The following is a 13,739-nucleotide window of genomic DNA, read 5'->3' on the forward strand; positions in this document are numbered from 1 at the left end:
GTTGTTGTTACTCTTGTTGAACAACTAGGAGGCATAAATCCTTGTTGATATACCACAAATAACCCAACAGTCAATCAGCAGATCAAGATCAATATTTTGTCTATCCCTGGCTTGCCTGACAAAGAAGGAGGACTTGAAAATCCTATGCGAATCAAGTATTGTTGCACAAATCTTTAACGTCAGGGCCTCAGGAGTCCTCCAATATTAATACAATAACTTATCGCTCTTCCTAAAGATCATTATTAACCCATTGCTTTGCACAGCAGCACTGAAGTGTGCAACAGGTTAAACAACCAGCCTTAAAACAAGATATCCTAAATAATCATTGACAGATACTTTCATGGTAAGATTAATGGGCATACAAGAAAGGACAGTGTACAACCTCCTTGATGGTATCGACTCTGCATACCAAGATTCAGCAGGTTTCTGGAACAATGCCATTTGGTGTGGCCATATTTCAAGGAGCCAATTACAATTAACCAACATACTATAACAGAAACGTAATCTAAGAAGGTGTTTTACAAGCAGTATGCTGCTTCTGCTCTGAATACTATTGGCAAGTCTTTCATCACTTGGCTTCCAATGTTACAATACCACATTCTGCCCACAGAGCTACCTTCCTTGCATCCTTCTTGGCATCATTTTGCAACAGAACCCAATAATTTTATTTAGCTGAGCATACTTCAGAATTGCATCAAAATACTATCCAGCAGGAGCAGTACTCAACAGGTAAAAAATCCGTCAAGAAGTAGTAAATCATCTGAAGCAGCATCTGAAATATATCCAAGTCAAGAATGGGAAACCTATAGCCCACCAGATACCCTAACCAAGCATGCAAAGTACAAAGTCTAAAATATCTAATTTGCAACAAGGATTTCACAGTAAGTCAAAGAATTAATGACAGAGCATTATGAATATGAGATTGCTTTGCTTTCACGAAAAGCATAATTGTCAGAAAGTAGTTCCATCCATATGGAGTATAACTGACACATGTTGGCATACAATGCATTGATTTTTAAGGCAGGGAAAATCCTGTTTTTGTTTGAGTCTAAGGGCTTCAATAATTGTATTGACAGTGTCACGGGTCCAACAAGAACACTATTATAGAAGACCCAAAGCCACCAGTAACCTGTCAAAGCCAAAAATCTGTAAAGTCTTAAAGAACATGCATCCATACACCCAAGATAGCAAATGCCTTAACTGACCCATATAAATTATCCATAGAATAAGAAGCCCACAAATCTTAACTGCTTGTTTAAACCAAGGTGCAACAAAAATTTGCATGACATTAACTCTTTAGGACTGCTCATTGTACAGCTAGCAACTATTGAACAAGAAAGTAGTATTTACCGTATTTTTCGCCCTATAGGACGCACTTTTCCCCCTCCAAAAATGAAGGGGAAATCTGGGTGCGTCCTATGGGGCGAATCCAGGCTTTCGCTGAAGCTTGGAGAGCGAGAGGGGTCGGTGCGCACTGACCCCTCTCACTCTCCAGGCTTCAGGAAGACATCCGCAGCCTAGGCAGCCCTGTGGGAGGTCCCGCAGGGATGTCTAGGCTGCGGATAACAGCCTGCTTCCCGGAGCGTCGGGTGCTCTGCTTTCAGGGCGCCCGGCGCTTCGGGAACACATCCGCAGCGTGGGGGGCCCTGCAGGAGTTCCCCGCAAGGCTCCCCACGCTGCGGATAGCAGCCTGCCGCCCGGCGGGCGGGCGGGGCGCCCTGAATCAGAGCGCCCCTCGCGCCGGGAACACATCCGCAGCGTGGAGAGCCCTGCAGGGCTCCCCATGCTCCGGATAGCAGCCTGCCGCCCAGTGGGCGGGGCGCCCTGAATCAGAGCGCCCCTCGCGCCGGGCATACATCCGCAGCGTGGAGAGCCCTGCAGGAGTTCCCCGCAGGGCTCCCCACGCTGCGGATAGCAGCCTGCCGCCCAGCGGGCGGGCAGGGCGCCCTGAATCAGAGTGCCCCTCGTGCCGGGCATACATCCGCAGCGTGGGGAGCCCTGCAGGAGTTCCCCGCAGGGCTCCCCACGCTGCGGATAGCAACCTGCCGCCCAGCGGGCAGGGCGCCCTGAATCAGAGCGCCCCTCGCGCTGGGCAGACATCGGCCAGCCCCACAAGCTCGGGGGACAGCAGGGAGGCGCAGCGCCGCCATCCCGCTGTTCCTCGACCTGGTTCGGTTTCTCCGACCTGCTTTTTTGGGGGGAAATAAAGAAAAAAAATTTTTCCTTTATTTCCCCCCCCCAAAAAACTAGGTGCGTCCTATGGGACGGAGCGTCCTATGGGACGAAAAATACGGTTGTAATTATTATTATTTTATTTATTTATACCCCGCCCATCTGGCTGAGTTTCCCCAGCCACTCTGGGCGGCTCCCAGTCGAGTGTTAAAAACAATACAGCATTAAATATTAAAAACTTTCCTAAAGAGGGCTGCCTTCAGATGTCTTTTAATGATAGGATAGCTGCTTATTTCCTTCACATCTGAAGGGTGTTCCACAGGGTGGGCGCCACTACCGAGAAGGCCCTCTGTCTGGTTCCCTGTAACCTCACTTCTCGCAATGAGGGAACCGCCAGAAGGCCCTCGGCGCTGGATCTCAGTGTCCGGGCTGAACGATGGGGGTGGAGACGCTACTTCGGGTATACAGGACCGAGGCCGTTTAGTTAGACCCAAGGCAGGCAGAAAGCTATTATAAGTAAAACCAACACTGCGGAAAATATCCTAGCACATGTGGCATGAGGTTGTTCATAACTTTACAAAACTATCATGGAAAGAGCAAGGGTCAGAAAGGACTCTGTCGGGGGATTTACACGCTATCACTCAAGTAACTCAAGTAAAATGCCTAGCATGATCAGCGGCCCTGTTTTCACGGAGACCCTCATCTCCACCCCTACTATGGTATGTGTGTGTATGCCTAATAACATTTAACTGAACTCAAATACAAGACCCCTGTTTAACACAGTGAAGGTCAGGGTCCGGGGAAGCATGAGGTACACAAGGACATTGGGATGACATCTGCATGTGCATTCACACTTTAAATGTTCACATGGTCAGACAAATACCTGAACATGCCTCTAGTTTTCTTAACTCAGTTTTCCTTTTAAAAAAAATAAAAAATTGCCTTTAGTAGTTGCCACTGCAGTACGCATATTTTGCCCAAGTTTTCATATAGAGAATAAGCATATACTTAAGATTGTAAAAAATAAATGGAGGAAATGGAAAAAAGAAGCAAAGTAAAATAATGGTATGTTAGAATAAATGTATAAATTAAGGTAAAGAAATAAGTTAAGGACTTGCTGAACTGATAATTTAAATTGGAATACAAGAAGGGGAGGTGTGAGGAGGTCTGAGAAATAAGGTTAAGAACAATAAGTATGAATAATTTTATGTGTTTCTTCTCTATTTTTTCTTTTTTTGTTGTTTAATTTTGTTATGTATTTTTGTATTTTTCTTTTGTTTTGTTTATTTTTTGCTCTTGTTTAATTCTTGAAAATGCTAATAAATATTTAATTAAAAAAAAAGAGAATAAGCATATACTTGACATTTAAACGCAATACTTCAGTGCTAGTTTTACAGCATCCATTATGCTCATCATCAATATCTAATCAAGATGGAATGAGATTACTTATGAGCCTGTTTGACTACCACTGACCTGAATATGGAAAGGTGTAGCTCAGAAGCTGGGAACACTTAAGTATTCCTTGTCCCTTGAGTGCCATGCCAAAAAGAGATCTCAAATTAAAATTGTAGCACACATACCATGCAAGAACAGAAATAAGCACCTCTGTACGAAAGAAGTGTAAGCTTCTACAGTACCATGGGGTAACAATCTAATATGGGCTGCAGGCTGAAACCTAAAACCTGACCTAAACCCTTGGCTGACTTCATTCCCTAGGTACTGTCCATTTAACCACCAAAAAGTACCAAGAATACAGAGCCAAATGGGTTTGCCCTTTGCCAAGTCACAGGGCGCCACTCAGGAACTTTACATAGTCTCTTATCTATGCAGTATTAAGTGAAACAAGCATGTAGACAAGTGGCTTGAAAGATGCTGTAAACCAGGAATCCAGGATTCAGATTTTTCTGCACACCGTTGCTGCATGAAAGACAATAGAATAATGTTAACAGGTGCCTAATCAAGGAATATACCGTATTTTTCGCTCTATAAGACGCACTTTCCCCCTCCTAAAAAGTATGGGGAAATGTGTGTGCGTCTTATGGAGTGAATGCAGGCTGCGCAGCTATCGCTGAAGCCAGAAGAGCAAGAGGGATCGGTGCGCACCAATCCCTCTTGCTCTTCTGGCTTCAGCGATAGCCACGCAAAGCCTCTTGAGCGCAGCCGGAGCACGCCTCCCTCTTTGCTCAAGTGGCTTTGCATTGATTTCTTGTTTCTTGTTTTCCTCCTCTAAAAACTAGGTGCGTCTTATGGTCGGGTGCGTCTTATAGAGCGAAAAATACGGTAAACTCTGTCAGGGATTTGCTCATTATAAGAAGTGTTGATGGATTCTAGATTTTATTTATTGCTAGGGAACTGACAAAAGTTATCTATTGTTGGATAAGATTGTTTTCTACCTAAATAATTAGTTCATCTCCTATACCTGGATTAACATAGCATCAGACAATATTCTAATCTAATTTTTTAATTTTTTTTCAATTTTTTTCAAGTACTTATACACTGCTTTTCATTTTTTTTAAAAAAAATCAGAACCCAGTTTACAAGAAAATCAAACAAAATTAAATATTTGAGATGATATCCGAGTCTATTTCAACCCTGACTAAAATAATAAGAGTTAATTGAATATTTCAAAAATGGTGAAGGGGGGAGATGTTGACAAAAATCTGTCTAGTTGTCGTAACTGATTTTAGAGGAAGTTTTAGTTAGTTTTACTTATGGAACAAAATATTTTCAACATTTTAAGCAAAATAAAGCAGTGCTGCAAACCACAGCAAAGCCTCAAAATTGCCAATGATTAAAATATGAGAGACTCAACACAAATTGTGTCAACGGTGATACTAAGCAATGTAGTTCTTTTACAGATGCCCAATAGAAGTAGGCATGTTGCAGGTCCAGTTTACCATCCTCATTTTCCACAATGAATTAAGCACATCTTGTTACTTTATTTGACACCCACATTACAACAGATACCCAGCACAAATTCTGATCATCATTTCATGAGCCGTAGCAAGTCTTGACTCATGCACTCCCCTCTCCTCTGTGTTTACAGCAGCTGAGTTCCTTCAACTTAATTTCGCTTTCTCTAGCAGAAGGGTCCACCCTCTTGCTACACGATGCAATTTCAAATGATATCTCTTGTGCCCAATACTCTGCCAAAATGTTTCCAGTATTGGGAAATGAATCATGCACTTTTCAGAAGCTTGGGGAGGGGGTTGCTTTCAAAGAAAGCTTTTTTAAAGTGAGGTGAAATTGTACTTTGAATATTAAAAGCAGCAGCCAGAAACACAAAAATATTGATGCCTTAACCACATATTATGCACGAGCCAGGTGAGGTGTATATACAGTAGTACAGAACGCTCTTGATGAAACAGACCAGCTGCCTGAGCTTAGAATTAGCTACTGCTTGGGGGAAAAAAAAAGAATTAGCTACTGTTATGTTTGATTTACAATGCTGCACATGCCTTTAAAAAGAGCAACAAGGTGGTCATTATTCCTCCTTCTGATTCGAAACTGAGACAGATTGTGATTTGTCTGTTGCCAATTAGTCCACAGCTCAAACGGGATTTGATATCAGATCCTGTGGACCAATCTGCCTTTTTGTGATGAACACAGACTAGAGCAATTATGTATGACAGCCCTGTGATTGAAGGATTCAGTAGGAAACATAAATCTATATGTATTGTACATGCAGATATATTAATAGTTTAGAACTGTTTTACAGTGAGAGATATTAAATCAGGGAACACAGTTTTAAGTTTGAAAGGAATTAGAAAACTTTTCGCCAATACAACCTCTCAGGTTTTCCCTGTAGCATAGAGCATGTGACAGTATTCTAATAGCAATATTGTTAAGACAGAAAATCTTTTAAACTAGGATAATTACATCTCAGCAACAATGCTCCCCACTAAGCTGAACTGAGGCCAAAGCTACCTTACTTGTCAATAACCAAGTCTGCAAAAAAGGTTTTACATGATGTCATTTGACTGTGATTTCATGAAACAGCATATTTTTTTCTAGAATGAAGAGTTTCAGTTGCTGGAATACAATGTCTACTCAAACTTTACACTCCAGCGTGCGCTGTACTTTTTGGATTGCACTTTGAAACAGTTGTTTTTTACTCATTATGTTTGAATATACTGTACAGTGGTTCATTTGCGTTGAGATGGGCAATGCAGGTTAGGAGCTGGTTATACCTAATCCTAACATAAGACAAAACTTTTTCAATTTCCCTCCTGAATGTTGGCATTGGTAATTTGAAACAATAAATCTTATTTTATACTTGAAGGAATTTTCAGGTGCCTTCTAGGAAACAAGCATCAAATCCAGCAAATAAAATGCTCTCCAAAAACTTCATGGAATAATTCCACATGTTGTAATTTAAATATTAAAGTGTGTGAGGTCTGAAGTTATACAACCAATCCCAATTTGAGCAGCTGTACAAATTACACAATTCAGGTTTGGCCCAACTTCCAAGAATTCCTGTGAAAGGAGAACAACACTGCCAGGCTGACTGTATGTGCCAGACCATCTCCACAAGAGATTTTTTCCCCCTATAGAATTAGATCCTCTTCCACTCCAACCCACAAAGCCATTACAACTGAGACACAAGACAATCTAAACATACAATGTACACATAAGAATACTTTTATTTCCTCAACTAATGATGCTTTAAGCAAGGGAGGAAGAAAAATTAGGTGCTTGGTATAGTGGAAGATTGCAAAGGAAGAATTTTTCAATCCCAGGATTTCAGAGGCAGCAGACCATATGGTAAAAGGCATTACTAGGAAGCTGGAATACTTCTAGTATCAAATGAATGTTGTCAGTTAAGGGATTAGCCATTCAGTATCCACATGCTGCTTACAGAGAGCAAATAAGGAAGAACACTGTGCAATCAGGCTTTGGAAGTCCAAAACATTCATAAGCCCAGATGTTTCTCCTTGAACTCCATGATTCCAGCTTTGAAAGCCTTCATAAAGTTTTTACTTCGTTGCCAAGAGAACCTTAGAAAACTAAATTCACCAATCTGAGTCAATGTGGGCTTTTTATTGAATGCTAAATATCTGAGCACCCTCCCTTGTAGTTTTAATAGTAATACATGTATAAATGCAAGGTACTTTATTGGGCCAGTAAAACTGCAATCCTAATCCCAGCTACCTGGGAGTAAGCCCCAAGGAATACACTAAGATTTACCTCTGAGATGGCATAGTTTAGCAGCCTGTGTCAAACACACTTCTGAGACATGTATTGTTTGTCACCCTAGACAGAGTTACACCTCAAAATACCATCAATACCTTATTGAGAATGACCCAACAACCATCACATTAATACAGTTACACTACTAGAGATGCTTTTAAAATATAGAAACCAAAAATACACATTCATTAAATAGTATGGAATACCTCACTCAGAATCCAGGCCTTCATTTGTGTAATACTGTACTTAAAAGTTATCCTAAAGGGAAATTACTAGTGTTACTTACGGGTACTAGCAAACAAGTTTTCTAAGAGTCTAAAAGAGACTAAAGGCAATCTACTTCCTTTGGAAGTTGCTATGACACACTTTAGTGTAAAAAAAGACTAAATCTTCCTCCTCCACTTCCAACTCTGTAAAGGAAGACAGAACCATCTGCCAGCTCTCCCCAGATAAACCAGCCTTCCCCAACCTGTTGCCTCCCAGGATTTCTGAGATTACAACTCCCATCAGCTCCAGAAAGTATGGCCAATGGTCCAGGAAGGTGATAACTGTGGTCAAGAGCATCAGTATCACCAGGATGAGAAAGGCTGCTCTAAGCAATGAAAGCTACAGTATAGCCACAAGCAGAGTACAACATTATCACAGTCATGAATCAATAGTGAGCCAGTAAACTACAGGCTAAGGAGAAAGCATAGCCATTCTCCCACCATCTCATAACAATGTGACTTGGCTGAAATTTTCTTTCCAATATCACATATAGTGCTCAGACCTTGCATATGAACAGTGGCACAGCGTGGGTTGCCAGCACCCAGAGCAAGGTGCAAAATTGGGGAAGGGGGATAGCATGTTGCCATGGGTCTTCCTCCCCTATTTTTAGCATAAACTCTGAGGTACAGGCTTCCCCAGGAGGTGCTGGATGCAGACTCAACCCGCTCAACTAGAGCTCCTCAGGCGCCACAACTCACCCTGCACCAGCCACTTCAGCTCTCCATAGTGCACTCACAAGAAGCTCTGCCAGTCCAACCCAGGAGCCAACACACTGCCAATCAAGGCTCATGTGGCCACCTTTGTTCCCACTGGGTGCTCCAGCAGTGCCAGCAATTGTGCGAGAAGTGTGTGGTACACAGCATCTGTAAGCAAAGGACATGGATCTGATTTGGTGATCCATCCCAGCTGTGGAGGAATGGGAAAGGAAGCCACCTCCTTTCCAGCCATGCAACACTTTCGGGACCACTGCAACACAGTGGCATTGTGCCCAGGGCAACCGTCCCTGTGCTCCCCCATCCTATGCCACTGCATATGAACAAGATTTAAGCCACCACGTCTTCCCAAAGAGATTATGGCATGCAACACCTACAGCTTTTAGTGCAGGCTTCCTCAAACTCGCCCCCCAGGTGTTTTTGGCCTACAACTCCCATGATCCCTAGCAAACAGGACCAGTGGTCAGGGATGATGGGAACTGCAGTCTCAAAACACCTGGAGGGCCAAGTTTGAGGAAGCCTGTGTTAGTGCAATCTTTCCAAATCAGAACCACAAACTTGAGCACTCTACCTGCTTGTCAAACATAAAAGAATAAACCCAACAATTTGTCCTCTACTTCTAAAACTGGCAGGGTGCAGCAAGCCAACCCCCCCCTTCAAAAGCTTTAAAGCAGAGACCAGGCTTTGAAACATCTGTAGGACAAGTGATAAGAAACCAGCTGGAACTCTCTACAGCTGCAGATCACTCTTCTAGGCAGATAAGGTTGTTTGTTTTCATCTGCCATCAGGAGATTTCTACAGGAAAATTTCAAAGAACATATCATGCACCCGCTGTTCAGATGTGCATTAAAAAAAATCTTCTCAAACCAAATGTAAAAGCATGCATAGAACCTCTCCAAGCTGTTCCAACAGCATTTAATGTCAATGGTAATTCTGACTATGTATTATATATTCTTAAAACTGCCAAAAAAAAACTAAATAGTGAAACTAATATATTTTCACATAAGCACTCTTTTTCATAAGAATCTGGCGTGTGGGGGGTGTGTGTGTTAAGGAACAAGGAATCAGAGGAAAATGGAATAAAAGAACATGGAGTTTGGGGTCAATTACCTGTAATGGAGAATGCATGAAGTAAGTAATAGGCATCATAGGATAAAGCATCATATGAAGTATGTTTCCCAAGTGGTTGGTTGCAACTTGAACACAGAAAGCTCGCCTTTTTAAAAAAAAAAATCATAGTGGGTACCAAAATTTGCACCCACTATCAGGTTCTACATCCATAGGACAATTTCATAAACATATAAAACACAACAGTCCTGATAATACAGCAGAATTAAAAATTACTTCCATTATGGTGCTGCTCAAAGCCTGGTGATATCAGACTATTAAAGAGCTTCATAATGTTAAGATTCCCATCAGTCACATGCAACCCACTTACTTCAATACTGAGCCCACACACCCATTAAGAAGCAGAAGACTTCAAACTTATTTTCACTATGCAAACTTGTAACTTAAAAAGTGCATAGACATTTCCATCATATTACAAAGTAGGAAATGAAACAAATGACAGGACCCTCAAAAGAGGAACCAAGTACCTTAAAGCGGCATTCACAACTTTATGAAACTACGATAGGCAAGGAATACAAAGAAGATGCTTGCAGGGATGCCTTTGGGGATACTACATATTAGCTTTTTCCTTGGGGATCTCACATTAGAGGCAGCCAGAATTATCAACGGGTGAGGTGCCAGACTCAAAGTGAAATTCCACTGCCTCAATCCACCCCGCAAAATGGATGGCTACACATTTTTGGGGTGGCTAACCTGTAACCCTCAAGATGTTACTGAATTCCTGCTCCTATTACCTTTAGCCTGCATGACCAAAGGTCAGGGATGATGGAAGCTCAGGTGCAAGAACATCTGAAGGGTCACAAGCTAGTAGTCCCTTATTAAGCTGCTTGAGTATGGAGACATTTGAAGACAAACAGTGGATCACACAGCTGGACTCTCAAGTGCTTAAGTGTTTATTTGGTCGCAATAGATTAACATGACCATATTTCAAGCTTTAACAAAAGGTGCCAAGATGGCATAAACATCATTCCAACTTCTAAATAGTCATTTCCCCAAACCTTTCTCACTTTAACAGGGGTACAGAAGAATCAGTTTAAGAGGCTCCCAACTACTGGTGATATCTCTCATGTATGTACAGAGACATACATGTCCACTTAGACATATACAGTCTGCAAAACTCAAACATTCTGAGAATTTTCTGCAAGCAGCCCTGGCAAGAAGGTTATTTTTCTAAACTGCAACTTGGAAAACTTTTATTCTCAGAAAGCTGTCAAAGCTAAAGATACAATTGCACTACTTATGTACTTCAACATTTAAAATCTTGATACAATGTAACTTCAATGCATAAGTAGATGCTGTCAGTTCCTCTTCTGAGCAGAATTTCCTGAAGATGAGCAGCTAGGCCACAGAAGTAGTAGTAAGTGGTTGCTGCCAAAGTCACGTTCTATAGCAGGAATGAGAAATGACTCCTCAGAAGTTGTTGGATCAGTTCCCATCAGCTCAGTCAGCATGGCCAATGACCACAAATGATAGGAAGTGTAATCCACTAACATCTGGAAGGCTACAGGTTCGCTATCCCTGATTTATACACTAGACAAGGGGTACAATGGAAAGAGAAACCTGAAATAAGTAACATGGTAAGGGAGACAGGCTCAAATTACATATACAGAGACTGTCAGGAGAATGAAGGCAGGTTTGAGACATTTCAAATATCAGGAGGTGTGCTTCATTTATCAGTTAGGAGGAAGATTACAGTGCCAAGGGAAAGATGTAGCATATCAAATAACAAAGGCAAGTTTCATAAAGGAAGTGGTGAACTACTCAGTGTCACACTGGGAAAAAATGCCTAAGGATAATGGTTGTACTGAAACTTTAATTGGTTTGATTGGTAGATTAGTCTAATAGTTAACCAATTCAGTAAATGAGTTATTATTGTTACTATCAGCAGCCGCTATACTGTTTCTGACAAACCATTAGAATAGGAAGAAAAATAAAATAGCCAGGAAACAAGCAGCAGCTGTAGCTAATTAAATCATTAATCCTTATACTTCTTTCAATAGGCTAAAATGGTACTAATATTGAAGTTGCACTGGTTAAACATCTGGAGGAGATCAACTAACAATTCAATGGTTTGGCATGGTTACAGTAGACACTGTACTTTGGCGGGGGGGGGGGGAGTATCAAGAGAATGCAATGATGTGATTCCCAACAGATCAAAAACGTTTTAAGAGATGACACAGTAGAAAACCACTGAAAGATTGGGGACCAAAGTTGAAGAACACAACATGTGTCTTACTAGGTCCAACCAAAATCCAATCTAGTCTAGGAAGTCTGCATGAAGACAATCACCATTCCCCACTTTTGTGTGCCAGCAACCATTCGGCTAAAAGCCACTGATAGACCCTTCCTTTCTAAACCAATTACACGTATATTCTAAAGTAACTGCCCAAAATTACACTGTGAGGTAACAGGTAATATATGTTACATGATATATTAATGTACCATATGATCTCCTTTTTATTCCCTTATGGTAGAGTGAGTGTTCGTGTGTATATATGGTAGGTACTATCTATCTATACACACACATACACACATACACATATGTATATATGTGTGTGTGTGCATATATATATATAATACATATGTATGTCGTTTGGAAACCAAGCATCTAATAGGCTAAATAAATGAAATGAGTAAAAACCAGAAGAGGGTGCCGTCTATTTTCATCTCTCATTTCAGAGGGGATGGTGGAAAAGTGGGAGTAGAAAAAAGGGGGGTGTTCGTTCCTACGTTGAGATATTGTAGCAAAGCACAGGAACTGGAATCCAAGTACAGTATTTGGCCGGCGAATAAAACCGGGCCTGGACGGGCAGCGAGCTGCTTGGGGAGGTTGGCGGGGAGGGCAGAGAAGGCGACAGCGAGAATGGCGAAGGTCGGGGCGCGAGGGGGGGGAGGGAGAAACGGAGAGAGAGAGAGAGCGAAGAGAAGTCCGTCTCGACTCACAGTCCAGGTGCTTCTTCTTGGGGCCCATCACCTCGTGCGTGGTGGCCTTGCAGACGGTCTTGGACACGGCCGAGCCGGTCACGCTGTGCTGCGCCGCCGTGATGCGGTCGGTCAGGCTCTGCCCAGACATGGCGGTGCCGGATTCAGAGACACTCCGCTGCCGCTGCTATTCCTCAACCAGGCTGGTGAAGCAGGGACGGGGAAAGGAAGAGGAGAAGGAGAAGGAGGGAGGGAGGGAGGGAGGAAAGGAGGGCGGTCCCGGCTGGACTCAACAACGCCGCCGCGGCCGCTGAGGACGCCCGGCAGCGCTCCGCCTTCGGAAGGGCCGGGCCTGTCACCCGGGAAGAGGCTTCTCCTCCTTCCTCTTTCCTCCTCCTTCCCCGCCTCCTCGGCCTCGACCACTACCGCGGCCTGCCGCTCGGCCGCCGCCGCCACCACCGTAAGCCTCCCTTCTCCTTCCCTCACGCACACATGCACAGCTGGTCGCCGCAGGAAAATGGCGGACGGAGGAGACGCTCAGCTCCACCTCAGAGCTTTCCGGGCCTCCGGCATCACGTGACGCTCTTACTCTTTCTCTCTCTCCCCACCCTCCCTTCTATCGCCCGCCCGCCCCCCCCGCCTAGCCACGTGACATGCTCTTTAAAAAAAATTAGGGCCACACCCCCTCCGCCCCTGCCACGTGACATTCCATCGCCGCCGCTCTTCCCCCTCGCCGCCCGGCCCGCCTCCCCGCACCCACCCCGCGGCAATGCGTCTTTCTTGCCCCCGCCCCTCTCCCGCGTAACAAGCAGGAACGCGGTGACGAAATCAGTCGGGAGTTGCCGCGCGACGCGCTCTTTCCTCCCCCGCCCCCCCGCGTTCTCTTTAATCGGCAACGGTCACCAACGGTCTGAGCGACTGGGCGGGTGGGGGAGAACTCGTAACCGTCGCAGGGCTTGAGGGAAAATCTCGGCCTCGGTATATTCCCGCCAAAAAGGGGGAAAGATGGGCCTGTCGCCGTACGTGCCTGGCTTGCCTCCCATATTGTTGTTCTGCTGGCAACCCACCCTTTGGACTCTAGGCGAAGTACACAAGCACCTGCAGAAATTACCGCATTCAAAGCGATGATGACATGGCTCATGAGGAATTAATGAGGAAGCGGGGTTGAATTTATTGGGGTGTTTTTGTCTTTTATTGGTAAAACATAATATTGGTACCTTTTCATAGGCTCATCTGATCCAATCTCCTGCAATGCAGGAATCTCAACTGGAGAATCCATGACAGATTGCCAAAATCTACAGTGGTCCTGACTCAAAAGAGTGACACACCTCAGTCAGCAGCAATAAC

At 43.6% G+C, this 13,739-nt stretch overlaps 1 protein-coding gene across 11 annotated transcripts in view; it reads right to left on the reverse strand.

Annotated features, from left to right (window-relative positions):
- Positions 1-12,987, reverse strand: part of PICALM (phosphatidylinositol binding clathrin assembly protein) — a 66,961-nt gene extending 53,974 nt beyond the window's left edge. For 5 of the 11 annotated variants that reach the window (XR_008330097.1, XM_053385528.1, XM_053385525.1 and 2 more), the window contains exon 1: positions 12,414-12,986. Coding sequence is in view for 9 of the 11 variants with exons in the window: in XM_053385528.1 (XP_053241503.1) it covers positions 12,414-12,543 (130 nt within the window). In the remaining 2 variants the exon portion in view is untranslated. Of the gene's footprint in view, positions 1-12,413 lie in introns of all 11 variants that reach the window. The other 6 variants (XM_053385523.1, XM_053385526.1, XM_053385522.1 and 3 more) reach the window with 3 other exon arrangements.
- Between the last annotated feature and the right edge of the window lie 752 nt (positions 12,988-13,739).

Source organism: Podarcis raffonei, chromosome 4 (assembly GCF_027172205.1).
Source record: "Podarcis raffonei isolate rPodRaf1 chromosome 4, rPodRaf1.pri, whole genome shotgun sequence".
NCBI classification, from domain to species: Eukaryota; Metazoa; Chordata; class Lepidosauria; order Squamata; family Lacertidae; genus Podarcis; species Podarcis raffonei.